At 54.5% G+C, this 27,683-nt stretch overlaps 1 protein-coding gene across 1 annotated transcript in view; it reads right to left on the bottom strand.

Annotated features, from left to right (window-relative positions):
- SEPTIN9 (septin 9) overlaps positions 1-27,683 on the bottom strand; it is a gene marked incomplete at both ends in the record, with an annotated part of 102,243 nt that overhangs the window by 58,136 nt on the left and 16,424 nt on the right. Inside the window, one exon of the mRNA XM_080712622.1 lies at positions 15,354-15,995. Coding sequence (XP_080568748.1) covers positions 15,354-15,995 — 642 coding nt within the window. The remainder of the gene's footprint in view (positions 1-15,353; positions 15,996-27,683) is intronic.

Genomic DNA, 27,683 nt, shown 5'->3' with positions numbered 1-27,683 from the left:
GGCAGTCGGCTGGTCAGCCCCCAAGCACCCTCGACGGCACCCCAGCATGCGGGTGGTGAAGAGGACCTGGCCAGCTAAGCCTCGGCCACCAGGCTTGTGTCATCCTTGTCCTTTTTTTTTTTTTTTTTTGGTGGTACTGGGGTTCCTGGAAACCCTTCTACCTCCGGGCTACACTCCCAGACCTATTTTATATATTTATATTTTTTTATTTGGAAACAGGGTCTCTTAAGCCAGCGAGGCTGGCTCCGAACTAGCAGGATCCTCCTGTCTCCGCCTCCCAAGCGCAGGGATTACAAGCGTGCGCCACCATGCCTGGCTTTCCTTGTCCATAACACCCCACACCTGACAGCGCATCCCCCACCCTTCCGCTCCCCCAGGGCGGATTTGGACCAGGAACTGTAAGACCTTCAAAGACAGCAAAGGCTGCCTGGGGTGAAGTTCTGCCGACGGGACACTGCGCCACCACCCACGTCCCGCAGAAGTCTACGGGTTCTCCCCACAACGCCCCACGCAGTCAACCACACCCAGGGGTGGGCGCAGCGGAACGCTCTCCGTGTGCTAAGACACATCTGGTCACCCACCCCCATCCCTCTATAAGCAGCGGCGTCCTCATGCCCCTCCGGGGCCCAGGGGTCTTCTGTCCCTGCCCAGGCATGGACAACAGGACACCTTTCTAATGTCAGGATTCGGGATGTGCGGGGCCTGTCCCGCTGTCACTGAGACTGAGACCAACTTGAACGTAGAAAACTTATGTTTATACTTGGCAAGGACCCCGGCCCCTTGCCAGGTCTGTTCTGAGCCCCTTGGCTTCTCCTCTCGGTCCAAGTCGTCCTCTAAACCCCCCACACTTAGCCCTGTATCTAACTCATCCTTTTTTTTTTTTTTTTTTGGTGGTACCAGGATTGAATCCAGGTACATCAGCCTATTACCAAACTATATCCCTAGCTCTAGCTCTATTTTATTTATTTAATCTTTTTTCTGGTACGAAGGATGGAACCCAGGGGCATTCTACCTCTGAGTGACACCTCCAGTCCTATTTTTTATTCCTTTTTTTTTTTTTGGTCATACTGGGGATGGAACCCAGGGGCATTCTATCTCCAAGCTACACCCCCAGCCCTATTTTTTAGTCTTTATTTTCAAACAGGGTCTCACTAAGTTGCGGAGGGCCTCACTAAGTAGCTGAGGCTGTCCTCGAATCGTGATCCTCTAGTCTCAGCCTCCAAAATGCCGGGATGACAAGCGTGCGCCACCACGCCCAGCTACTTATTCTTTATTTTGAATAATGAATAGAGAACTCAGGGTCTCACTGAGATGCAAAGGGCCTCACTAAGTAGCTGAGGCTGTCTGTGAACTGCGATCCTCCGGTCTCAGCCTCCCGAATGCTGGGATTACAAGGGTGCTCCACTGTACCTGGCTCCAGTTTTTATTTATTTATTTATTTATTTATTTATTTATTTATTTATTTTTACTAGGGATTGAACTCAGAGGCATTCTACACCTGAGATTATTCCTTATTTGGAAACAGGGTCTCACTAGGTTGACAAGTCTCACTACTTGCTGAGGCCGTCCTTGAACCTGAGATCCTCCTTTCTCAGCCTCCCAAGTACTGGGATTACAAGCATGCCACCAGGCCCAGCTCCATTTTTATTTTTTTATTTTGAAACAGAGTCTTACTAAGTTGCAGAGGGTCTCACTAAGTTGCTGAGAATGTCCTCAAACCTGCGAGCGATCCTCCTGTCTCAGCCTCCCAAAAACCGTGATCACAGGTGTGCGCCACTGTGCCCGGACCCCCCCTCTTCTTTGTCAAATGACCTTCTCAAAAAAAAAAAAAAAAATTAAATAATCAGCCAGCCGTGGTGGCACATGCTTTTAATCCCAGCGCTTGGGGGGCTGAGAGAGGAGGATTGCACAGGTTCAAGGCCAGCCTCAGCTATTTAGTGAGACCCTGTTTCCAAATAAAGTATAAGATAGGTCTAAGAGTATAGCTTGGAAGTAGAAAAAGCCCCTGGGTTCTACCCCCAGTATCACCAAATAAATTAATAAATAAAAATTAAATCATAAAAAGGGCTGGGCGTATAAGCTTGAATGTAGAATGCCCTAGGTTCAATTCCCAGTACTCCCCCAGCAAATAAATAAAATTCTGTTATTTGTTCAGTACAGAGGCTTTTAGGCATGATTCATTTCTTTTTCTTTTCTTTTTTTTTTTTTTTTTTTGGTGGTACTGGGGTTCCTGGAAGCCCTTCTACCTCCGGGCTACACTTCCAGACCTATTTTTACATTTTTCTTTGGAAACAGGGTCTCCTAAGCCAGCGCGCGCGGCTGGCTTCGAACCTGCGCGATCCTCCTGTCTCCGCCTCCCAAGCGCGGGGATGACAAGCGTGCGCCACCACACCCGGCCATTTCTATTTTTTTAAAATACTGCACTCATGGGCCACGCACAATGCCACAGCCTGTGATCCCAGTACTTGGGAGGCTGAGACAGGAGGATCAAAGGTTCAAGACCAGCCTCACCAACACAGTGAAACCTTGTTTCAAAATGAAAAATAAAGCCGGGCATGGTGGGCATGCTTGTCATCCCAGCATGCAGGAGGCTGAGACCGGAGGATCGCGGTTCGTGGACAGCCTCAGCTACTTAGTGAGGGCCTTCGCAACTCAGTGAGACCCTGTTTCAAAATAAAGAATAAAAAATTGGGCAGGGGTTGTAGTTCGGAGGTCAAATGCCTCTGGGTTCCATCCCAGACCCGCAAAAAAAAAAAAAAAAAAGAAAAAGAAAAAGAGCTAGGGGTATATAGCTTGGAGGTAGAATACCCCTGGATTCATCCTCAGTAACACACAACACACACACACACACACACACACACACACACACACACACACACATAACATATTTGATAAAATTATCAAGTTTCCACAAGGCTTTTTGGTATTTGTGTCATGAGTATGGATAAGAAAATGGTATACCCAGACACACGCCTATAATCCGAGTATTTGGGAGGCTGAGAGAGGATCCGGGTTCGAGGCCAATGCACAGCAATTTACGTTTGTAAGTTAAAGGGCAGAGGTGGCGGGGAGGAGTCAGAAAAACCAGCAACAGCACGTGAACCCGGAGCGTTGACCCGGAGCGCAGGGTCCAGAGGGTCTCTGCCTTGCAACCAGTGTCTGCTTACCTGGATAATTTTATTCAGAGAGTTTCCTCCTCTGGACCCAGTTTCCAATGCTAAGCACTTTCTCCTTTTGATCTAACGGGAGTACTGGGAGTAAGCACTGCCAGCAGGGGCTCTTTCTGGAGGGTCAGCACCTGGGCGGAACCAGCTCCCTGCAACCACCCTGCAGGCCTGCCCCACCGCGGGACCGGAAGGCTACTGGACAGGTTATGGCCAGCGTCTTTTTACTCTTTTAAAGATAAGTGAGCAGGCCCAGCGTGGCGGCGCACGCTTGTCATCCCAGCATTCATTCGGGAGGCTGAGACGGGAGGATCGTGGTTCACAAACAGCCTCAGCTACTTGAGAGGCCCTCTGCAACTCAGCGAGACCCTGCTTCAAAATAAAGAATAAAATGTAGGGCTGGGGGTGCAGCTCGGAGGCAGAATGTCCCTGGGTTCCACCGCAGTACCACAATCGATCGATCAATCAATGTGAGGAATGTGGCCGGTGCAACCGTGGAGAGGGCGGGGGAAATGGAGGCTGAGGGGAGCTGTGATGGGAGAAGCAACCAGCACCGGGACCTGGAGGGACACACGCCGCCGCCCGTGTGCACGTTTGTGTGAATGACTTCGAAGGCCCTAGTATGTAAAATCACAATATAGCAACAAAAGTACAAAAAAAAATCAGAAAGCCTCACCCCCCCCCAAAAAAAAAAGGAAAGAAAAGGAATGTATGCGCAGTCTCTCAGCAGCGGTAACAATGCAAAACCCATCATCTTGTGTTGTGCTGGATAAACAGCAGTGCAATCTACCCACAATGCAACAGAACGAGCAAAGCCATAGCAGTAGGAAGCGCCCGCGCCGGCCACAACAGGGCTGGGTTCCAAGAGGTCACACTGAGTCAGAGAGGCTATCTAGCGCGGGATCCCACGTATAAGAACATCCAGAATAGCCGCCGAGTGTGCTGACCTCTTTTTGAAATCCCAGCCACTGGGGGAGGTAGGGAGGCTGAGGCAGGAGGATCACAAGTTAAAGGCCAGCCTTGGAGACTCAGTAAGACCCTGTCACAAAATTTAAAAAAAAAGATGCCCGTACTCTCAGTACTTGCGAGGCTGAGACAGGAGGGTTGTGGGTTCAAGGACAGCCTTGGCAACTTAGCGAGACCCTGTTCAATACATTTTAAGGGGGGAAAGAAAAAAATTTAAGAAACTCAGAGCCCCTTGGAGAAAAAATTTTTTTTAAGTTTTTAAAGTACTAAACACCCACAAAAGTATCAGCTTCAGATGGTTTCACTAGTGAATTCTTTAACAAAGTTTTAACAAAGAGATGATTGTGTTGCTGTTAAAAAAAAACCTTCCAGAACAGAAAGAAAAAAGAAAAAAAAAAAAAAAACTGCATCCAAACTGTTTTTGCTAAGCTAGCACAATACTGACACCAAAACTGATAAAAATAGCTCGCGCACAACCCCACACGCTACAGAAGCGGCTCTCTGCGCACACCCATGCAAAAGCTGTGCGGCCCGACCTCACTGCGCGGGCGCAGACGAATTCCAACGGATTAGTGCTTTCAGCACGTAAAAACGAAACCACAGAAGTACTAGAAGAAAACATGGGTAAAATTCTCTTCCATAATTCTGGAATGCAACAAGCCTTGAGCTCCACAAAGTAAAAGTAAAAGGAGAAACTTGACGACGATAGCCTTAAATCTTTCCATTTGGAAGAACATACTATATAAATGACAAAGTCAGCAGCCGGCAGCCAGGTGCTGGGGTGCGCTCCCGTAACCCCGGCAACTCGGGAGGCTGAGGCAGGAGGATCCCAAGTTCAAGGCCAGCCTGGGCAACTCAGGGAGACCCTGCCTCAAAATAAGGAATACAAAAAGGGCTGGGGATGGAGCTCGGTGGAAGAGTACCCCCGGGGCCCAATCCCTAGTAAAAGGAAAAGTCAAGAACTTGGAAAAATACTTGTAGCAGCTATATGAAGTCTACAAAGAATTACAAAAAAAGAAAGAAAAAGAAGAGAGAGAGAGAAGGGAGTGAAAGGAGCCGGCATGTTGGTGCACAGCTGTGAGCGTGGTATTTGAGAGGCTGAGGCCTGAGGAGGCAGGTTCCAGTCCAACCTCAGCAACGTAGACCCTATTTCAAAATAAAAGAATAAGCCGGGCGTGGTGGCGCACCGTTATCCCAGCATGCGGGAGGCTGAGACCGGAGGATCGCGGTTCGCGGACAGCCTCAGCTACTTAGTGAGGCCCTCTGCAACTCAGTGCGACCCGGTTTCAAAATAAAGAATAAAAAATAGGGCAGGGGGTGTAGCTCGGAGGTCGAATGCCCCTGGGCTCCATCCCTAGACCTGCAAAAAAAAAAAAAAAAAAAAAAAAAAAGCAAAACAAAATAAAAGAATAAAATGGGCTGGGAGTCGAGCTTAAGAGGTAGAATGCCCCGGGTCTGAAAAAAAGGGTTCACTGACCTGTAAATATACAAAAAATCACCTCTCTCCCTCCGCAGAGGAGACTGCTATGCTTTGGGGTTTTTTAATTTTATGAGTTTTTGTTTTGTTTTGTTTTTGTGGTACTGGGGATGGAACCCTTCTACCTCTGGGCTACACTCCCAGACCTATTTTATATTTTATTTGGAGACAGGGTCTCTTTAAGCCAGTGGAGGCTGGCTTCGAACCTGCCCCATCCTCCTGTCTCAGCCTCCCAAGCGCGGGGATTACTAGCGTGCGCCACCACGCCCGGCTAACCTTGTTATTTTTAAAATAAATTTTTATGGATGCATTGTAGTCATACATCTTAATGGGATTAAAAAAAAAAAACAACAACTTGTGGAGATATACATGCACTTCACCCAATCAGCCCTCTCTACTCCGGGTGTCAAATGTCACCCGTGTGTGCGGCTTGTCCCAGGGTGGTGCTGTGGGCCCTTGGGAGGCGGCTGGGTGGGGGCCTTAAGTCACTGGGCCTGTGCCCTCCCAAGGGACAGCAGGCCTCCCTGCACTCTCCCATTCCTGGCTTGTGATGTAAACAGTTTGGCCCCCATATGTTCCATCGTGACGAACCATCCTCCCCAGGAGCCCAAAGGCACACAGCCACCCGGTCTTGGAACCTCCGGAACCATGAGCCGAGATACAGCCATCTCCGTCTCCACCATCCCCATCACCTCCTCCATCACCTCCTCCATCTCCATCACCTCCTCCATCCCCATCACCTCCATCTCCATCCCCATCACCTCCTCCATCACCTCCTCCATCCCCATCACCTCCTCCATCTCCATCTCCTTCCCTCCCTCCCTCCCTCCCTGTGTGTGTGTGTGTGTGTGTGTGTGTGTGTGTGTACGGGGTACTGGGGATTGAATCCAGGACTGCTCTACCTCTGAACTACACCCCAGCCTAACTTTATTTTTTTATTCTGAAACAGGGTCCTGCTGCGTTGCTGACGGTCTCACTAAGTTGCTGAAGATGGCCTGGAACCTGTGTTCCTTCTGTCTCCGCCTCCTGGGGTTACGCTCTGCTTCACCACACCCAGCTCAACTTGTTCTCTTTATAAATTAATTGCTTCCAGTGGTAGTAACACCAAGCTAGAAAATATGAAGATAAGCAAAATAAGCTGGCAATCTGGTAGCGATTGTGACTAAAAAGTCATGTGCCTGCTTCAGAGGCCAGTTTGGAAATATGAATCAAATTTTTATTTTTTATTTTTCATGGTACCCAAAGGCATTCTACCTCTGACCTAGAACCCTGGCCCATTTTATTTCTGTTTTATACAAGGTTGCTAAGAGTCTCGATGCATGGCCGAGGCTGGTCTCGAGCCTGTAGTCCTCCTGTCTCGGCCTCCCAAGTACTGGGATTACAAGCGTGCGCCACCAAGCCCGGCTGGATCAAAATTTTAAATGCACGTATCCTTTGGCACAGAAAACCCATGGCTTGGTGCCAACCCCACAGTCACAGGCGCATAACTCTAAGAGTGACGTGCGCACACCTCCTCATCACCGGGAAATGCTGGGTAAAACAGGGCCTCAGAGGAGCCCAGGGAAGGGCTGCTGAGTGAGGCGCGCTCCTTGCCTGCTCTAAGTGGGGCCCTAGGTCCTATCCCAGGACTGTATATAAAGAAATAAGGAGCGCGCTAAGTTTACCACGCTGTGCAGTGTGGTTACTGTGGACAAAATAAAAAGCTGAAGGCAAGCTGGGCATAGGGGCGCACATTTGTAATTCCAGTACTTGGGAGGCTGAGACCAGAGGACTGGAAGTTTACCTCCAGCCTCAGTTACTTAGGCCCTCCGCAACTTAGTGAGACTCTTTTAATAATAAAATTTTTTTGTGTATGTGGTACTGGGGATGGAACCCAGGAGCTTTCTACTAGACTCTGGGCTACACTCTCAGATCTAATTTATATTTAATTATTTATTTATTTATTTTGTGGTACTGGGGTTCCTGGAAGCCCTTCTACCTCCGGACTACACTCCCAGACCTATTTTATACTTTTTATTTGGAAACAGGGTCTCTTAAGCCAGTGCGGCTGGCTTCGAACCTGTGTGATCCTCCTGTCTCCGCCTCCCAAGCCCGGGGATTACAAGCGTGCGCCACCACACCGTGCTGTGAAACTCTGTTTTAAAATAAAGAATAGGAGCCGGGCATGGTGGCGCACGCTTGTAATCCTCGCGCTTGGGAGGCGGAGACAGGAGGATCACACAGGTCCGAAGCCAGCTGCGCTGGCTTAAGAGACCCTGTTTCCAAATAAAAAGTAGAAGGGCTTCCAGGAACCCCAGTACCACGAAGGAAGGAAGGAAGGAAGGAAGGAAGGAAGGAAGGAAGGAAGGAAGGAAGGAAAAATAAGGCTAGGGGTGTAATTCAGAAGTAGAATTCCCCCGAGTTCCATTCCCAATACCAGGAAAAATAAAACAATAAAAATCTAAATGCAAGCTGGGCATGGTGGTGCAGGCCTGTAATCCCAGTACTTAAGAGGCAGAGATAGAAGGATCGAAGATTCAAGGACAGCCTCAGCAGTATAACAAGACTCTCAGCAGCCCTGTTTAGAAACTTAATTAATTAATTAATTAATTGATACTGAGCGTGGTGGCGCACGCTTGTAATCCCAGTACTTGGGAGGCTGAGACAGGAGGATCGCAGGCTCACAGCCAGCCATGGCTACTTAACTTTTAATGAGACCCTGTTTAAAAATAAAATATAAAAAATAGGGCTAGGTTGTAGCTCACAGGTAGAATGCCCCTGGGTTTAATCCCCAGTACCAAAAAAAAAAAAAAAAAAAAAAAAAGCTATTTGTAGAATTCTGAGCTCCTGTGTGTTCTCAAGACATCTGTACGATATTTACAGACTTTTTTTTTCAGTACTGTGAATGGAACCCAGGGTCCCAGGCACACTAACCGCTGCCACACCCGCTACGACTGACTACACAGGGGCTACGACGACTACACAGGGGCTACGACGACTACACAGGGGCTACGACGACTACACAGGGGCTACGACGACTACACAGGGGCTACGACGACTACACAGGGGCTACGACGACTACACAGGGGCTACGACGACTACACAGGGGCTACGACGACTACACAGGGGCTACGACGACTACACAGGGGCGGGCAAAGAGACCTGAAAGACTCCCGCACACAGAATTCCCAAGGCTGACACGCCCAGAGGGAGCCAGTGGAGGAAGGCCCGGGGCTCCTTTCAAACTGGTTATGATCTGTATTTTCTGTTCTCCAGGGTGACCAGGCATTGCCTTTGGAACAGGACAGGCAAGGTGAGCGAGTTTAGAGCCAGGGGCGGGGGACAGGCCGCTGGACCCTTGACCAGCGCCCGCAATGGCCGCGGGGACTGTGGCAAGCGGTGTCCTCCTCCCCAAGTACTAACCAGGCCCCGCCCTGCTCAGCTGCCAAGATCAGACGCGTCCAACGTGGTTCTTTTGTGGGGGGGCGGGGGTCTGGGGGTAGAACCCAGGGGCACTCTACCTCCGAGCTACACCCCAGCCCTATTTTTTATTCTTTACTTGGAAACAGGATCTCAGTGAGTTGCAAAGAACCTCACTAAGTAGCCGAGGCCATCCGCGAACCTTGATCCTCCTGTCTCAGCCTCTTGAATGCTGGGATTACAAGCGTGCGCCACCACGCCCAGCTCTTATCCTTTATTTTAAAACAGGGTCTCACTAAGTTACAGAAGGCCTCACTAAGTAGCTGAGGCTGGCCTCACACCTGCCATCCCCCTGTCTCAGCCTCCCAAGTACTGGGATTCCAAGTGTGCGCCACCACGCCCGGCTGCCAAGTGCAATCTTAAAGACTTGTGGAGGGGGGGGGGGTACAAGAGTTGTGTGCATATATTTTTTTCTGGGGCCCTGTACTCCCAATATGATATAAAATTACAACACACCCAATAAAAAAAAGAAAGAGGTGTCCCTCGGTTAGTAAGAATCTCATCTGGTTTTCAGGAGCAAGCTTATTTGATCCAATCGCCCTGCGTGAGAGCTAGAATCTCACTCGCAACCGTCATGAGTCATCGTCTTTTGTTCCATGAAGACAGTGCAGGAGGCACCCACCTGGAGCCTGCCCCACTCACGGAGAGGCGGCCAAAGCCCCCAGGATATGACGCCTTTGCACTGGAGCCTCTGGGCCCCTTGAAGGAGGGAGAGGGAGCTGATGGTATTCAGGGCCATTCCGGGTTCCTCGTTCCAGGAGGGGGTTCCATCAGAAGCCACGGAGTTCAGCTCGAGTTCGCGTGGTCGGCGTGGCTGGACACCCATGGCCCGGTCACTCCCCCTCTCCTAACAGCCCTGGATGGAGCAGTGATCCCGATCCTTGCCCATGCTTGGTGTTTGCAGAGAACCAGGGAGAAGCCCAGTCCTGGGCCACGCTGCCTGCGCCTGTGGCCACATCCCAGAGCTGGAGGAGCCCCCAGGCCTGGGGGGCGTCACCTGTCACGCCCACACCAAGCCTGGGAGGAGCAAGCCCGGCCAGGGGTACCTCTCCTGCAAGTCTCAGACATGCTATGTAGGGAAGCCATCATCTGGGCCCGGGCGCCACATGGTACCTCCCAGGCCCGCCCATGAGGAACTATGGCCTGGTCAGGGGCTGCCCACCCTGCGCGGTGCCAGGTGGGAAGGTCTGAGCGCACTTTTCCTGAGCTGAACGCGCCTCTGTCCACAGCACACGGAGAGAGCACTGCAGCCCCACACCTCTGGCTCCCGGCAGCCATCCTGGGTCCACAGGGCTGCGGCTGCGGGCCGGATCCCCCCTGGCAGCTGCTCAGCTTCCTGAAACAAGCACCCAGAGGAGGCCTCACCCAGCACCATCTGTCGGGGCCCAGGCTCATTCCAGGGCCCGGCTGGGTGGTCAGGGCCCCAGCCCGTGAAGCTGGGGTCTGGGCGGGACCAGGCTCCTGGCCTCGCCCGGCTGCAGCTGTACCGGCTATTTAAGGTATTATGCAGCTGCTTGGCGCATTCCCTGGCATTCTCTGGACGGCCCTGGCTCTCCCTCGCCCTCACCACGGAGCACTGGGTAGGCAGATAGCTGGGCGGGCCAGCCAGGGGAGGGACTCTCTCTCCAGGGCCCCAGAGCCGGGACCTGTCCTTGCAGCCATTCACCCTGCCCCATCTTGGAGACCCCACCAGGCCCAACTTCCCCAGCAGGTCCTCCTGGTCCCCCAACGCAGGGCCTTTCTGCTCCAGGGATGACTTAAAGACGGGCTAAGCCTGTTCCAACAGGGAGACTGCAAGATCCAGCCCCAAACCAGGTGTGGTGGAGCGTGTCTGCTCTAGCACTCGGGAAGCCGAGACAGAAGGATCGCAGATTAGAGGTCAGCCTCAGCAACACTGATTCTCAAAAACCTAGCAAGACTCCGTTTTGAGACAGGAATATTTGTAGACGTTCGGAGGGAGGTGGGGCTGCACTTGTCCTCACCCCAACTTCAGGCCCCGGCCACAGCGGCCTCTGGCAGCATCTCGGCCTCCACACCTGTCTCGGCGCCTGGGTGGCTGAGCCCACGCAGCTGCACCCTGGTGGGCTGGGACTGGGTCTGGGCCAGCACCCAAGCCTCCTGTGGGAGGGTAACACAATGACTCAGAACCACTGGGCTCCTGGGTGGAGCCCCCAAGCACCCAGGAACTTGGCGGGGCCTCCCCTGCACTCAGGGAAGAGGGGGGCAAAACTGCAAAGCCACCCAGGGAGGGACCGCCTTATAAGGCCATGTTGTCACCGTGGAATCGGGCAGCAGCCCGCCCCCGAGGGCCGAGTTCTGGTCCTCTGAGCTACACCCTCAGACCTTTCTTATGTTTTATTTTGAAACAGCGCCTTGCTAAAATGTGGAGCCTCTCCCACGTGGCTGAGGCTGGGCTGGAACCTGCGATCCTCCGGCCTCGTTCTCCCATACTGAGATTCCAGGCAGGCACGCCCAGTTCCAATATTCTATTGAGCACCTGCTCCCCCGAAGTCACTTACTGGCTATCTTAAGGGAGTCTTCATAAAAACAAAGGCAACGACCCTAGATTCAAGGAACCTAGACTCCAGGAGACACTGAAAGGGTTCTGAAAGCTATACAGCAAAACGTGAAGAGAAGACACTGCTGCCTCATGGGCAAATCTTGGTTTCTTTCTGCTTTCTGCGTTTTCTCTTAAAGAAATAGTGCTATACTAGGCTTTCTGTAATCTGAAAAACTATCTTTACATTGTTTTGTTTTTATTTTTTATTTTTTGGTGGTACTGGGGTTCCTGGAAGCCCTTCTACCTCCGGGCTACACTCCCAGACCTATTTTTACATTTTTATTTGGAAACAGGGTCTCCTAAGCCAGCGCGCGCGGCTGGCTTCGGCCTGCGCGATGCTCCTGTCTCTGCCTCCCAAGCGCGGGGATTACGAGCGTGCCCACCACGCCCGGCGACTATCTTTACATTGAAAGAGAAATCTAGCCGAGGAAAGAAGGTTCACACGCAGGAATTTACATCCCAAGCCAAACACCAGGCTTTTCACGGGAGAAAGACACCCGAGAGCTCAGCCGTCACAGGAAGGGCGGTAACTTCTGGCTGGTGGGAAGGATGTGCGGGAGTTTGAGAGGCAAAGCCTTAATATGAAGAGGGGCAGGGGCAGGAAGGCAGGGCAGAGGGCTGTGAGGACGGGTGTGGACGGCCCTCCCGAGAGGAGCTGGCAGGACCAGCTTGAGAGCCGGCGGCTGGGGCCCCGGGGTGGGTGAGCCAAGAAGGCTCAGTGCTGGGCTTCGGGGCCAGTCTGGGAGCATCCGATCGGGGGCTGAGTGCCCCTCCCCAGGCCTTCCTCCCTGCGACACCAGCCGGCCTCGGGCCTGAGGGGCAGGGTGGCCACAGACGGTGATTGGAACAGGGTCTGCGGGGGACTCTGGGCATGTCCAATCCAACACCCCACAGAAGGGCGGGAGGGGATGGGGCAGTCGGGTCAGCGGCGGGGCAGAGGGAGAGCCCATCTGTGTCCAGGGGATGGGCCAGGAGGGGGTGGACCCTGGAGGAGGGGCTGGGAGCGCACACTAGGGGCCCCTGGGGACGCCCAATGGGAACAGCCTCCAATGGGAAGACCCTCCCCGCCCCGACCTCTCTCTATCTGGACTTAGGTGACCTCTCCACAGGATCTAGACGCCTCCTGGCTGGGCCCCTATCTGGGCACAGGGGCTCTGGGGCACCCTAGGCGTGACCATGGCGTCTGCTTTCACCTTCTACCCCTGGAGGAATCCGGCCACCCCAGGTCAGGGCTCCCAATGGCCTGGGCCCCCCACCCTCCAGGCGGGCTCTCTCTCCTCCCACTGCTGGCACGAGCTGCTCAGCCACCATCCTGCCTGGGGCTGGGTGAGCTCCCAGCCTGAGTGGGTACAGCCCCACAGTCCCAGCATCCCGCAGTCTCCACATGAAGGTGAGCTGTGTCCACGCTGGAAAGAGCAGGAAGGTCGGCCTCCCGGCCAGTACAGCCCTGAGCGGAAGACCCCCACCGGCCTCCGCAGTCGGGACCACGTCTGTGTGCACCCAGCCCCGGCTGTCATCAAGATCTGACGGCCCGGCCACATCCTGTCTGACTCAGCAGAGGGCAAACACCTATTCACAGGACAGGGGCATATCCGGTGGCACCACAGGCAAAGGTCCCGGACCAGCAGAAGACCCCAGGGGAGCGGAAACGTCCGCCCAGCTGCTCCCACCTACGTGACCCACCTACGGCCCTCTGGGTGGATGGGGCGGGGCCCCCCCGCTGGGTTGAGTTTAGAGACAGTCTCACACACCCAGTGCCAAGAGGAAACTTCAGAGGTTCATAAGTACCTGGCTACTCCCAGGGTGCTCAGATGCCCAGAGCGGTAGGAAGTGCAGAGCCCCGGGCCCCCAACCTGCTGAATCCCAGGTGCTGACTGTGTGTGGGAAAGTGCTCAGAGCGTGGGGCTCCACACCCCGCCCCCTCCAAGCCCCAAGTCCTCCCTGTACCCAAGCCCACCACTGATCGCTAGAAAATTCTCATTCCACGCCAGGCGTGGTTGCGCACGCTTGTTATCCCAGAGCTTGGGAGGCTGAGACAGGAGGATCGCACAGGTTTGAAGCCAGCCTCAGGCTCTCAGCAACTTAGTGAGACCCTGTTTCCAAATAAAGTATAAAATAGGTCTGGGAGTGTAGCCCGGAGGTAGAAATCCCCTGGGTTCCATCACCAGTACCACCAAAAAGAAAAGAAAAAGAAAAAGCTCAGAGATCTACCTGAACCAAGTTCACAGCATTATTTATAATAACCAAAGAGGGGGAGCCACTCCAGCATCTGTGGATGGGGGAATAGAGAAAATGTGATATACGCACGAATCCTGATACCTGCCACAACACAGACCTTGAACACACTCCTCTGAGTGAGATAGGTATAAAAAGACAAATGCTGTCTGATTCCACTTACATGAGGTCCCCAGAATAATCAAACTCAGAGACAGAAAACAGACGAGGGCCCAGGGAGAATAATCAAACTCAAGAGACAGAAAACAGATGGGGGCCCAGGGAGAATAATCAAACTCAGAGACAGAAAACAGACGGGGGTGGGGGGGGCAGGGAGAATAATCAAACTCAGAGACAGAAAACAGTTGGGGGCCCAGGGAGAATAATCAAACTCAGAGACAGAAAACAGACGGGGGCCCAGGGAAAAGGGATCAGAGGTCGTCGTTTAACAGGGTCAGAGTTTCTGCGTGGTGAGATGGAACACTCTAGAAATAGATGGTGATGGTGGTTGCACAGCAATGTAGCCAATGAACTACACACTAAGAAATGGCTGAAATGCCGGGCGTGGTGGGCACGCTTGTCATCCCAGCACTCGGGAGGCTGAGGCAAGAGGATCAAAGGTCCGTGGCTAGCCTCAGCTGCTTAGTGAGGCCCTCCACAACTCAGTGAGACCCTGTTTCAAAATAAAGAATAAAAAATAGGGCTGGAGGTAATCTCAGAGATAGAATGCCCCTGGGTTCCATCCTCAGTATCGCAAAAGAAATAAAAAATAAAATAAAACAGCTTTATGTTACATAGATTTCAACACAACATAAAAATAGAATAATATAGTAATAATTTAAAAATTTAAAAAGACCATTCTGGTTGTCTAACCCCAAAACACGTCTTGAACAGCTACTGCGCTCCAAGTCTTGCGCCCGGGGTGAGTTTTCAAGGGGCTGATGAGCCAGCGGCCCCGTGACCTGGCCCTACGGTGGCCCCTGGGAGTTCTTCACGTGAGCTCCTCTTCCCGTGAGCGCCCTGGTGACACTGCCAGACCCCTGCACCCCGTCACTCTCCAGAAACGCCCCCTCAGGGAAGCCATGAGCAGGTATCACTGTCCCCTGCAGCGGCCCGTAGACACTGCATCCTGACGGCACCGGCTAAATCATTTACAGCCTCTTGCCCTGCCCGGGGAGGAAGAAAAGAATCCATCCTCCAGGCTCTGGGGCCCTAGACCTCACCAGCCACTTCCAAGCAAGCCCCGGAGGGCAGGGCCTGCCTCCCAGAAGTCCCACCTGTTGGCCCAGCAGCCACTGAAACGCGGGTCCCAGGAGGCCATCGCGCCCCCTACCTCACGAGCCCACCATGGTTCCCGCGCCCATCACTGAGCTGCGAGCCTTCCACGGTCTTACCTACCGTGGCCCAGGGTGACCAGCCAAGAGAGCCCCCGAGGAGAGGGAGCCAGTCCCTCCCTGGGCCGTGTCCCGGCTCCACAGAAGCATGCCCCCCACCTCAAAGCCCGGCGACTCACCCTCCTGGCTCCTGGGCAGGGCCTCGGCGGTGGCAGCGGGCTTGGGCTCCAGCCTGTTCTGCAGCTGTGTTGCCACGGCGGGCTCTGAATTCTCCAGGGCCTGGGGCGGGAGGGGGCAGGCGGGCGCCTCGGCCGGCTTGGGCACCTGGATCTCCACCCTCTTGGGGGCTGCGTCAGCGGCGGGGGCGGCAGGCGCCTCGGGGGGCTTGGAGGCGGGGGGCTCCATCCTGCGGTGGGCAGACTCCTGGGGCTTGACAATGGTGATCTCCGTCCTCCTAGGGACGGGCTCTGGAGTCTTGTGGCCCAGCGCCTCGGCCCTCTTGAGCCCGAACCGGGCCGGCCCAGCAGCGCCCGCGTTCTCCACCTGCTTGGAGGAGATGTCAATGGACAGCTCTGTGCGCCGCGACACGGGCTCGGGCGCCTTGGGCCCGGGGAGCTCCACCCTCCGCAGGGGCGCCTTGGGCGACCGCTGGTTCAGGGCGTCTACATGGCGGGCGGCAGGCTCCGAGTTCTTCACACCCAGGTCCTGGAACTTCTGGGTGGAGCTGGCCACCGTGGCCCGCAGCAGGGGCGTCTGGACCCTCCGGGGCGGGGTGGAGTTGGGCGGCTCGACCTCCTCAACCTCGAAAGATCTCTTCAAAGCTGAAAGATAGAGGAGGGGAGGATGCGGTGAATGGCCAGCGGAGGACACGGGCAGGCGGGTTCTGGGATAAAGAGCCGAGGAAGGACTGCAGGGGCACCCAGGGAAACAAGAGAAACGGGCCCTTGGGCCCTTTCCAGGGAACTCGCAGGAGGACAGCCATCACTGGGCTCTCCCTGCCCTGCTCTGCCGTGGCCCCGGGTGAGGACGGCACAGCCTCCTCCTCCTCCTGCTAGAGCTTTTAAGAAAGAATGTTCTCGCTTGAGGTGTCTTGCATTTCTTACTGGGGCCCTGCCTGTCCCTCCTCAATGCCACCCGTGGCGTACACAGAGAATCCGCCACAGGAGGACACGTGCCCAGTAGTAGGGACCACAAAAGGAGCAAGATCCTGTCAGTGACACCAACAGCGGACACGGAGACTGTCCCTGTAGGCAAGGCACCAGGCATTACCGTGCCCATAACCTGAGACAGAAAGAATATTCCAGCTGGGTGTGGCGGCGGATACCTATAATTCCAGTCCTTGGGAGGCTGAGACTGGAGGATCGAAGGCTTGAGACCAGCCTCAGCAATTGAGCAAGGCTCTCGGGAATTTAGTGAGACCCTGTTTCAAAATAAAAACCAAAGGCAGGCACGGCGGTGCACGCTTGTAATCCCAACACTGGGGAAACTGAAACAGGAAGGATTGCAGGTTCGCAGCCAGCCTCAGCAACTTAGTGAGACCCTGTTTCAAAACAGAAAATAAAATGGGGCTTAGCAGATTTGCAGAACCTCAACAACTTAGTGAGATCCTGCTTCAAAAATAAAATAGGAGCCGGGCGTGGTGGGGCACGCTTGTAATCCCAGCATTCGGGAGGCCGAGACAGGAGGATGGCGGTTCGCGGACAGCCTCAGCTACTTAGTGAGGCCCTCCGCAACTCAGTGACACCCTGTTTCAAAATAAAGAATAAAAAATAGGGCAGGGGGTGTAGCTCAGAGGTAGAATGCCCCTGGATTCCTTCTCCAGTATCGCAAAAAATTTAAGAAGAGTTTTAAAAATAGTCCTGGGGACTTCGTTTTAGCAGAATTAGAATGCCCCTGGGTTCAATTCAGCAAGCATCACTCATAAAAGAATGAATGAATGAATAAATAAACAAATAAATGTAAAAGGCTTGTTCACTTAATGATTACTACATTCTCAGTAGGGAAAAATTATTTTATTATTAGATGCTTCAAAATGTAATATTCTCTAGATTTTCACATAATGTTAGTTTTGAAAGAGTACATTTCAACCTGTCTTAGTCTCTTTTCTCTTATTTTTACTAAATTTATATATTCTTCTTTTTTTTTTAACGGGTTTAGGGCTGGAACCCAGAGGCATTTTGCCTATGAGCTACACCCCCTACCCAATTTTTTATTTTGAAACCAGGTCTCACTGACTCGCAGAGGGCCTCACTAAGTAGCCGAGGCTGTCCGCGAACCACGATCCTCCGGTCTCAGCCTCCCGAATGCTGGGATTACAAGCGTGCGCCACCACGCCCGGCTTACTAAATTTATAATGTGTGTGGTAGGCTATAAACAGACAATGGTAAATTATTCTTTAACTGCAGGCAGAAAAAAAATAGGGCTTAGGGTATGGCTCAGAGGTAGAACACCCCTGGGTCCAATCCCCAGCATCGCAAAGCATACACGCGTACAGACGTACGTACAGACATGGTCGAGGTGTAGCTCAGAGGCAGAACACCCTTGGGTTCAGCCCCCAGTACCATATGATCGCCATATTATTCTGGTATAGGTGGGTAAACTGAGGCAGGGCACCCACGCAATGTCCCCATTGGGCGGAGACTGAGTGGCGGAGGCAGACTACTGGACTGTCTGAATGAAGCCGGGGCTCGACCCCCGCTGCTTGTCCAACTTCCTGGAGGCTTGGTCTACACTGACCCAGGACCTCTGTCCTCTCTCTGCTCCTCACTGACGCTGCCTACCGTCCCCAGCCCTGAGGCCCAGAGTCTCCCCCACCCAGCCACCCTGCCACTTCTGCCAGGGCCCACTCCCTCGGAGGCAGCGCGAGGGTGTCTAGAAAGCCGCCATCCCGCGGCCCTGCAGTGGCTCGCCAAACGAGAACCAGCTGCCGACACTTCTGCAGAAAGAGCAGGAAGGGACCCACGTGGCAGGAACAGCCAGGGCCACCATCTCCTTCCCACAGGGACCCAGGGGCTCCCCCGCCCCCGCCCTGCCTCCCCAGCCCCAGAGCCCAGGATCTCGCGGGACCCCACCATTTCCTCTCCCTGCCCACAGGGAGGAGGACAACAGCTGGTCCGCAGCCCCCAGCAACAGCTGGGCAGCCCTTCCCCCAAAGGCAAACACGGCTCCCATCTCTGCAGTGGCCCTGCTTCCTTTAGAGGGCGGAGTCTGGAGGGTGGCGGAGGCAGGGGGCCAGTGGAATATGCACTTTTCTGGGGTTTTTGTTGTTGTTGTTGTTGTTGTTTTGGTATTAGGAATTGAATTAAAAAGAAGGGTACCAGTCCTTTTTTATTTTGAAACAGGGTCTAAGTTGCTGAGGCTGGCCCCGAACTGGTGATCCTCCGGTCTCAGCCTCCCAAGCACTGGGATTATAAGTGTGGGCCTCCTAAAAACTGGGGAAGGAAGAGCCAGGCGTGGTGGGCACGCTTGTCATCCCAGCATTCGGGAGGCTGAGACAGGAGGATCACGGTTCGCGGACAGCCTCAGCTACTTAGTGAGGCCCTCTGCAACTCAGTGAGATCCTTTTTCAAAAGAAAGAATAAAAAAATAGGGCTGGGGGTATAGCTTGGAGGTAGACTGCCCCTGGGTTCCATCCCCAGTACTGCAAAAAAAAAAAAAAAGAACTGGTCCCTGACGCTGAGCTTCACGGAAGCGGCACTCCCGTGAGGTCCCCTCTCCAAGCCCTGGGAGCCGCTCCTTCCTGATGGGCACAGGAGGGCACGGAAGACGGGATCGCAGAGCCCACTGTCCCAAAGGTCAGGCAAGACGGTAGGGTCCACAGAGTGGAAGCATAGGACCCGGCGTGGAGTCACACTGTGCACTGGGGAGTCACACTGTGCGCTGCTCGGCCCTCACTGCCCTGGGGGAACTTAGGCCCACAGCGGCCAGAGCTTCCAGGCCCTGGAGAGGCTAGAAATCTGAATTTTTATATGATGCCTGTTGAGGTTTAAACCAAAAAAGCCCATTTAAAAAAATTTTAAAAGAAGTGTGCGGTGATGCCCAAGGCTCAGCCAGTGACCTGAGCCAGGGGTCAGGGAGGAGCGGGGATCCTAACCGGGCGTAGCTCCACCCTCCAGCAAACTGCTCCCCTGGCTCTAAGGAGCCCGGCGCCTGGGGAAAGGTCACCTGCATGCTCGTGCTAGCAAAGTCCAAGGCTCGGATCTGCACCCTGATGCGCCCAGGACGCCGAGGTCATCTGGTCTACCCGCACCCCAGGACACTGCACCAGCGGCTGGGGGTGAGGGGTGCAGCCTGTACTGTGGGCTCGCTAGAGAAGCCGTGTCCTGTGGCCTCTGCACAGGCGCTTCCAGGCGTCCCTGGAGCTCCAATCTCGTGGCCAGAATGAGACTAAAGAACACAGTGGACAGGTGAAGACTGATCCAGGTTCACCCCAAGAAACGAAGACCCCTCCTCAGGCATCCCGGGGAGGTCAGTGCCCACTGGGAGGCACACCCAACTTGCTACCTGCGCACCAAAGCAAAGCCCCCCTCCTGAAGCTCAGAGTGGGGGCTTCAGGCCGGGCGTGCGGTGCACACTTGGAATCCCAGCACTTGGAGGCTGACGAAGGAGGATGGCAGGTTCGAGCACAGCCTCGCCGACACAGCGAGACTCAGCAACTAGCAAGACCCTGTTTCGAACCAAAAGTAAAAAAATAAAAATAAATAAATAGGGCTGGGGGGTGTGGCTCGGAGGTAGAACTTCCCTGGGTTCAATCCCCAGTACCAGACACACACACACACACACTGACGTGTTCAGCACAGGTGCGGAGATCTACCCACACGGAGCACACGAACCCAAACCGGCCCTTCTCCCCGCAGCACTCCAACCTCCTGGTGACCGGGTGTGGCTTCTGCCCCAGGCGGCCTCCGCCCAGCACACGGCACGCCCCGCAGCCGCCTGCCCTCCCTCCCTACCTTGGTTCTGTGTCTTTGTAGCACCACCAACACCCCGCACGCACCCTGAAAGACTGTCCGTCCGCCTCTATCATATCAATTACATGGGTATCTGTGGTCCAGCACTTTCCCAGCCCCCGGGTCCTCCGCTCCCAGGGAGCAGGAAGCCTCCCAGCCCTGAGGCTCAGTGTGTGTCCGGCTGTGGCTTTTTTTTTGTTGTGGTGGTGCTAGGGAGTGGAGGGGGGGCATTCTACCTCGGAGCTACAGCCCAGCCCTATTTTCTTCTTTACTTGGAAACAAGGTCTCATTAAGCTGCTGAGAGCCTTGCTAAGTTGTCGTGGCTGGCTTTGAACCTGTGATCGTCCTGTCTCTGCCTCTCACGTACCATACCGGGATTACAGGCGTGCACCATCACACCCGGCTGGAACCCAGGAGCATTCTACCGCCAAGCTATACCCCCTGTACTTTCTTAAATTTTTTTATCTTGAAACAGGGTCTTGCTAGATTGCTGCGGGTCTCGATAAGTTGCTGAGGGCAGCCTCAAAGCTGAGATCCTCCTGTCTCAGCCTCCCAAGTACTAGGATTACAAGCATGTGCCACAGGATTTTTTTTATTTTATATTTTATTTTATTTTATTTTATTATTTTTTGGTGGTACTGGGGGTGGAACCCAGAGGCTTTCTACCTCTGGGCTATACCCCCAGACCTTTTTTTAAAAATATTTTATTTGGAAACAGGGTCTCACTAAGTTGCTGAGAGCCTCACTAAGTAGCTGAGGCTGGTTTCGAACCCGTGCGATCCTCCTGTCTTAGCCTCCCAAGCGCAGGGATTACAAGCATGCGCCACCATGCCCGGCCCACAGGATTTTTTGAACCGTGGGTACAGAGCCCTAAGAACAGGCCTCGGGAGCAAGGAAGCAGCAGTCCTCACCCCATTTCAGCCTGGGAGGCCCCCACTTTCCTCTAGGGCTCCATAATGGCCAACATAGCTCTCTCTCCCCAAGACACACCCGAGTGCCAAACCCAGAAGCCAGGTGACCTTATTTGGAAAAGGGTCTTTGGGATGTAATCAAGTTAAAGATGAGAACATCCTGCTGGAACGTTCCAGAATGAGAAGATCTTGGATTTAGGGTGGACACCAGTAAGTGTCCTTATAAGAGAGAGGCAGAGAGATCTGCCAGCCAGGGAGGCCCAGAGCAGGCGGCCGCGGGGAGACGGAAGCAGAGGCAGAAGCTGGTGTGGTGCAGCCCCAGCCCAGGGAGCTGGGGCCCCGGAAGCTGGGAAAGGCCAGGAAAGAGGCTCCCTGGACTGTCTGGAGGGAGCAGGCCCCGCTGACACCCTGAATCCAGCCTCTGGCTCCAGCATGGAGGTCCTGAGTAAATGTGTTCGTGAGGCCACCCAGCTCCCGGTCACTTGTTATGGAGGCCGAGGACATAGGCGCGGTTGGCACGGGGAAGGTGACAGTCTGATACAGATCCTCCAGAGGTCCGGGAAATGTCCACCACTCACCACCCTGCCCTGGGCCGGGGGAGGCATGGCCAGGCTCCCAGCCCTGCCTCAAGCGCCCCGGATGGCGGGTCCTCGGGGGAGAGAGTCCCCAGACTGACGCTGAACGTTAGCCATGGAGATAAGACCCCTGTCTGCCGCGGCTTTGCAAGGAGACAGCTCACAGAGCACCCAGCTAGGAAAAGCTGGGAGGCGGCTTGTCACGGGATGGGCAGGGCAGGGTCCCCCAGCATCTCTCCCCCATCAGAGTCCTCAACTCCCCACAGGGTCCTACGATCGCACGCCTGCCTGGACCCCCTCTGCCCAATGTGAAACGCCTGGGGGTCCCCTCCGCCACCCCATGGGAGGGGGCGTGGCCGGCCACAGGACAGGTGCCTCCACTCTTACTCCCCCGCCCTACCCAGGAAGAGGCAGTGCTCACATAAGCGCCTCGCCGCGCGGATCTCAGGCCCCAACGTGTCCACACACGCAGCAAAGCCCCGGGGCAGGCTGGACAGAAAAGTTCCCCCAAGCATCGGCGAGGGCTGCCCTTCTGTCTGCAAAAAGTCAGTGCGACCAGAGGACAGCAAGGGACACAGAGCTGGACCCCACACACTGCGGGCTGCTGCTCAGACGCGCAGACAGACAGGGGGCCAGGTCACGCGGACAGGTCCCACACTGGCCCAGGGCAGGAGGCGCCACCCTGGCCCTCCTCCGCGGATCCCTGGCCCTCCCAAGCCAGGCGCACACCTCACCGGCTCGCCAAAGCCCTCCCCGGGCCCTCCCAGCCTCCTCCCTCTGTGATTCCTACCAAAAGCCTGGTGCCAAAGCCCACTTCTGGGAATTTATCCCAAGGAAATCATCAGAAGTACAGAAAGATTAATGTACCGGGGCCTCTGCACCAGCATTATTAACCATCTCCAACGCTGGAAACAAGGCGGGTTTGCGTAGATTCTAAACCCATATGCCCGAGCTCCGCCGCGTCAACAAAATCAGGCTGCGGAAGACTAGAAATAGCAGGGAGATTAAGTAAAAATAGCAGGATGCAAGATGCATACAAAGCTCCTCATTCCACCTCACACACACACACATGTGCCTTTGCACGCACACACATGCTCACACACGTGCATATGCACGCACCCACAAGCTCGCAGAAAATGACCGTCTCCACACGGAACTCCGATGGGTGCTCTTCACTGGATTTTCCTGCCTCATTCCCATCTGCCAACAATAAACATGGGCCCCTTAAGAGTTTCAGAGCTTTAAGCCGGGTGTGGTGGCCCACGCTTGTGATCCCAGCATTCGGGAGGCTGAGACGGGAGCATCGCAGTTCCCAGACAGCCTCAGCTACTTAGTGAGGCCCTTTGCAACTTAGACCCTGTTTCAAAAATAAAGAATAAAAAAGAGGGCTGGGGGTGTAGCTCAGGGGTAGAATGCCCCTGGGTTCAATCCCCAGTACCAAAACAAATAAATAAATATAAAAACAGGAGCCGGGCATGGTGGCGCACGCTTGTAATCCCCACGCTTGGGAGGCGGAGACAGGAGGATCGCGCAGGTTCGAAGGCAGACTCAGCTGGCTTAAGAGACCCTGTTTCCAAATAAAAAATATAAAGTAGGTCTGGGAGTGTAACCTGGAGGTAAAAGGCCCCTGTGTTCCATCCCCAGTACCACACACAAAAAAAAAAACACCTTGCAGTTGGAGGTGTGGCTCCTTGGAGGCATGCACAAGACCCTGGGTTCAATCAAGTACCACCACCAAAAAAAAAAAAAAGAAAAAACTGAGCTGGGTGTGGTACTGCCCGCCGGCAATGCCAGCACTTACTTGGGCGCCTGAGACGGGAAGAATGGAATTTGGCTTGGTGGTAGAGTGCCCCAGGTTCTATCCCCAGGACCATAACCACACACCTTGCTGCAAACCACTGCAAGATGTCGACAAGTGCGTACTTGGCCCATGACCACCCAGGGGAACATTTCCCAGCCAGCCTCTTCCCCCGGCCCGGGCTGGGCTCAGGCCCCCTCTCCTGTCTGTCTAGCACCTACAGTCTAAGGTGCTTCACCGAGAGGTCAGTGCGGCCTCCCTCCGGCCGGGCTGTGCCCCTGGGACGCCGGGATCTGGGCCTGTTTAGGGAGGAATGCAGGCACACACAAGGGACCATTGTTAAGGCCCCCGCTCAAGTGCAGGCTGAGAACCTCTCCGGGCTCCTGAAACCTGATCGAACACTTCCTGGTGCACAGATGGGCCCGGTCTGGGGGGGGGGGGGTGTCTCTCTATGGGGGGGGGGCTACAAAGCCCAGCTTGGGGCCTGTATTTTGCACAGAAATCCTGCAGCCGAAGGTCAAAACGAATCCAGGAGAGCAGTGAAGAATTCTGTGCACAGGCTCCAGGACACCAGCCCTGCCCCCCCCCCCGGGGCAGAAAAGCAGCCCCGAAGACACTCCAGGCTGCCTAGGAGCCAGAGTACAGGCCCCAGGACCAGCGAGACAGAGACAGGCGGCTCCTAGGAGAGGCTCCCTGGGCCTGCAGGGAACCCAGAGCTAACAGCGTGGGACCCTTAGGGCCCCCGGAGCATGTGACGGGCAGGTCCCACTGCTGACCACACCGTCCTTGGAGGGCCTGGCCGGGGCAGGTGTCTGCTCGGTGAGGGGCATAGGGTGGTGCAGCTGGGGCAGGCCTGGGGAGTGCCTCACCCCCTCCTTATCTGGCACCCGGGGCCTGGCTAGTTCACAAAAGGCCGTAACCAGGGACCGCAGGGAGGAATCCACACCAAATGGGCAGGTCATTAAAACCCTTCAAAGGACAGAATGGTGCCACAAAAGCCAGACCTGGGAGTGGGGGCAGGGGACTCAGGTCCAGGCAGAGGAGGGTGCAGAAAAAGCCCCTGTGTAAGCTTGACTTTGTGGCACACGCCTGTAAGCCCAGTACTTGGGAGGCAGAGACAAAAGGATCACAGGTTTGAGGCCAGCCTCAGCAACTTAAGGCGATCTTGTTTAAAAATTAAAAATAAAATAAAATAATAGCCAGGCATGAGACAGAAGGCTCAGAGAGGTAGATCACAGGTTCGAAAGCCAGGCTCAGCAATTAAGTGAGGCTCTTGCCGACCTAATAAGACTCTGTCTCCAAATAAAAATAAAATAAATGCCGGGCGTGGTGGCGCACGCTTGTAATCCCAGCATTTGGGAGGCTCAGACAGGAGGATCGTGGTTCATGGCCAGTCTCAGTTACTTAGTGAGGCCCTTTGCAACTCAGTGAGACCCTGTTTCAAAATAAAGAATAAAAAATAAAAAATAGGGCTGGGGGTACCGCTCGGAGGTAGAGTAACCCCCTGGGTTCCATCCCCAGTACCGCAAAAAATAAAATAAAATAAAATAAAATAAAATAAAGCTGGGAATGGAGCTCAGAGATAGAATACCCCTGGATTCAATCCCCAGTAACACACACACAAAAGAAAAATAAAAAATAAAATAAAGCTGAAGTGTGGCTCAGAGGCAGAACACCCCTGAGTTCAACCCCCAGCATCTCCCCCCAGCCCCACCCCCAAACACACAAACACACTCGCATCCCCCCCCCACCCGGGCTGGAAAGCCAGTTGTGGCTGGACCTGCAGGAGCCCATCCCCAGGGAAGATGGGGGACCACGGTGAACTTCCGGAGCCCCCTGGTCCTTCTGCATGAATGGCTACTGCGGCTCAGGTGTGCCCCCCCTCCCAGAGCGTGTGCCCCAGCCACGTGGTCATCAAGCACAGCACATCCTGTCTACCCTGGCCCAGATTCTGTCCTGCCAGGACCTTTCCTGGCGTCCACGCCCAGGCAGGAAGGAGTTCACACTGCAGCCCTTCCGTGAACAGAGCAGAGCATCGCTGCTCCCTTCCCCTGCCCCCAGGGCTCCCCTTGGGGCTTGAGCTGCAGGCCTGCCCGGGCCCTTCCTGGGCCACCTTTCTGCCTTGTCCCACATGGGATCTCAGGGGTCAGCTCCCTCCAGGCCCCTGGCCTCAGATGTGCTTCTGGAAGCCTGCAGGGGCAGGTGGGGCAGGTGGGGGAGGCAGGGGCCAGGAGGATGTGCATGGGGGGCCGGGGAGGGGAGTGTTCTCAGGAAACAGAACAACCCAAAGGAAGGGCTTACAACTAGCCACAGTGGACCCAAGTGGAGCTGTGCGGGAGGTCAGTAAACAGCCCGCTGAGCATGGCGGCCAGCCCTGGGCGCCCCACAGAGGGTCTCCTCTAAGGACGAGGACAAGGACCAGGGCAAATTACAAATAAAGGCAGAGGAAGCTCTCCAGCCAGACACCTCAAACCTGCAGAGAGTCGGAGGAAAAGGACGGAGAGTGCCGCGCCCACAGCTCAGAACCCGCTACTGCCCCCACTCTTTGTGACACCCCATCTCCCCGCTGGCCCGCGCTGCCAAGGGCGCCAGCTCAGTGTGGCCAAGGGCTTCTCTGCACACAGGACCCGCGGATGGAGGCCCAGACCGCGGACCATGGCCCATCCCGGCCCTGCCCCGCCTCTAACCAGACACACACCCACCTTTGATGTCCAGCACACTCCCACCAAGGGTCCAACGCGGCCCCCTGGCAGGAAGAAAAGCTAGACATTTCCACTCAGCCCTGAGAATTTTGGTCTTGCTGGGAGGTCTCTGGCTCCCAGGGAGGAACCGAGGGTGCCATTAAGCCCAGGGCTGAGCCGGGTGCCGGGCACGCCGCCCCTCTGACTATTCTGAGGCCTTAGGAGGAGGTGTCCTTCTCTGGGCCTGGAAGGCCTGGCACGTGGGTTCTTCCTGCCCATAGCCGCCCCCACGTGGGGAGCCCGGCGGCTCTGGAACGAGGATGAGAGAATGAACAGGCCCGAGATGTCAGGCCTCAGGCTGGATTCCCAGATGAGGCCAAGAGAAATAAACAAGAGTCCCTCCTCCCCGGGCAGGCGCCAGGAGCTCCAGCGTGCAGCCCCCGAAGGCATGGTGCGCGGCAGCCTCTGAAGACCCTTCCTTCCAGAAAGGGAGCTCAGAAACCCTGGGTCCCTTCAGCGCAGGACACCAACAGATGGGCAGCTCCGTGGTAATGGGAGTCAACAGCTGGTCCCAGGGATCTACACTGGGCCGGGCCGGCGCTCTACCACCTAGCCCGGCTTCCTTATGCACTGATTCTTCTTGGAGGATGCTCGACCAACCCAGCAAGGCCAGCCATGGGTTGAACCAGCGCCTCCCCATCCCAGCCAGTGGCATCCAGCCGAATGGGCAGAAGTCCTAACAGCCTCCTTAACAACGGCTTCCACAACCCACCCCGCGTGTCTGCTGTCTGCGGAGGACACGGCATCCGCTCTGGGTCTGCAAATGTGGTAGGCCAAATAGTAACGCACCCGAAATGACACATCTAAGTCCTAAAAGCTGGAACCTGGGAATAGGCCCTTATTTGGAGAAGAATCTTTTATCATTATTATTATTAATAATAATAATACTAAAATGTTGTATGGTAATATAGTAATTATTATAACACCAATAATAGTTATTATTACTAGTTTCTCTTTGTGGTATTGGGGATTTAACCCAGGGGCATTCTACCTCTGAGCTACAACCCCACCCCTTTTTTATGTGTGTGTGCGGTACTGGAGATTGAACCCAGGGGAATTCTACCTCCCAGTTATACTCCCAGCCTTATTTTATTCTTGAGTTTGGTGGTACTGGGGGTGGAACCCAGAGGCTTTCTTTCTACCTCCGGGCTATACTCCCAGACCTTTTTTTTATATTTTTTATATTTTATTTGGAAATGGTCTCACTAAGTTGCTGAGAGCCTCACTAAGTAGCTGAGGCTGGCTTCGAACCCGTGCGATCCTCTTGTCTCAGCCTCCCAAGCGCGGGGATTACAAGTGTGCGCCACCACGCCCGGCTTTTTTATTATTCTTTAGTTTGAAACACGGTCTCGTTCTCGCTAAATTGCAGAGGGCCTCACTAAGTTGCTGAGGCTGGCTGCGAACACGTGATCCTGCTGTCTCAGCCTCCCAAGTACTGAGATTACAGGTGTGCACCACCATGCCCAGCACCCCCAGTCCTTTTTATCTTCTATTTTGAAGCAGGGTCTGGCTAAGTTGCTAAGGATTTCACTAAA

This window comes from Muscardinus avellanarius (genome assembly GCF_963383645.1).
Source record: "Muscardinus avellanarius genome assembly, chromosome: 16".
NCBI lineage: Eukaryota > Metazoa > Chordata > Mammalia > Rodentia > Gliridae > Muscardinus > Muscardinus avellanarius.
This window is presented reverse-complemented; position numbering and strand designations above follow the sequence as displayed.